Here is a 1,256-nt window from a genome sequence, read left to right on the forward strand (position 1 = left end):
GAGAGAGAGAGAGAGAGAGAGAGAGAGAGAGAGAGAGATTGAGTGAGCGAGAGAGAGGATTGGGGTTGATTGTTTCAGATCATCATAATATACTCATTCATCAACCAACATAATGCTTTGGGCTCAGTATCTTTGAACAATGTGTCGACAATAAAGAAATAATTCAAAGCATGGAGAAAGTGTCTGATACATGAACCCTGACGAGGAGCGATCTAACCCGTCTCTGCGTGTATAATGACTCGATGCGGGGAAATCATGCGCTTGTTTATTCCTCAGCACGATAATGATATCATAGGGTTATTGGTGGAATCTGTAAGACTGTTGTCTAGCTTTGCTTTGTATGAAAAATATACACCAGTGTCTTGAACAGAAGTCGAAATATTAACGATACACGGGAAATATGGTGTGCGGGGGGTGGGGTGGGGGTGTCGAGGTAAGCTACAATTGATTAGCTAGAAAATAGCCTCAAAAGTTTTGTGGCTTCCTAAACTGAATGATCACTGAAAACTGCAAAATTTTACATTTCCTTTGCCCGTGATCAGCATTTTCAGTAAAATCAGAATCTATCAAGGAACGTGATTTTCAATGAACATTGAATTTCTTTTGCGAAAGCTAAAAATATATTTAAAAATAAACACGATAAGAATTGCCTAACTGGTGGATAATATCGATTTCATCGACGTTATCATTTTGACTAGCGACTGAATTCACCATGGGGCCAGTCGACTATGGGTGGTTAGTGGGTGCTCTGGTGTGGTTTGCTACTCCTTTCCTATCAAACTACTATTGTCTTTATCGCTCCCTCCTTTTTATGTTTTTTACCCTCTTATAACACCTCTAATCTTCGGCACTTATATGACATTATTGTGTTGCAAGTGCCGTAAAACGTTAACTAAAACTAAAGTTAACTGTTCAACAACTGACTGTCGGCCACTCTCTCACCCACCTGTGAATAGCCTGCAGGAACTTGCGTTGATGCGTCCGCACTTTGCTCACGTTCACTTTCTTCACCAACTTGGTGTACCTGTATATCAACCAGGTCTCCCTCAGGACGTTGGCCGCGGCGTTTTTCAACTGGGAATGACAAGAAATCACCATGATTTATGATAAACTAGCCACGCGGAAGAGCTGTTTTCTAGGAAGAAAAATTAATATCGATAGCAAAGGTAATAAATATTATGTGTTCATGTTGAACGAGTAATGTATTATGTATGTGTGGCGTGTGTGTGTGTGTGTGTGTGTGTGTGTGTGTGTGT

The 1,256-nt window shown here is 40.6% G+C and overlaps 1 protein-coding gene across 1 annotated transcript in view; it reads right to left on the reverse strand.

Annotated features, from left to right (window-relative positions):
• Nucleotides 1-1,256, reverse strand: part of LOC101859461 (small conductance calcium-activated potassium channel protein) — a gene marked incomplete at its 3' end in the record, with an annotated part of 24,625 nt that overhangs the window by 3,352 nt on the left and 20,017 nt on the right. The window contains 1 exon segment of the mRNA XM_005112983.3: nt 947-1,074. Coding sequence (XP_005113040.3) covers nt 947-1,074 — 128 coding nt within the window.

The sequence above is a fragment of the Aplysia californica genome, unplaced genomic scaffold (assembly GCF_000002075.1).
Source record: "Aplysia californica isolate F4 #8 unplaced genomic scaffold, AplCal3.0 scaffold01525, whole genome shotgun sequence".
NCBI classification, from domain to species: Eukaryota; Metazoa; Mollusca; class Gastropoda; order Aplysiida; family Aplysiidae; genus Aplysia; species Aplysia californica.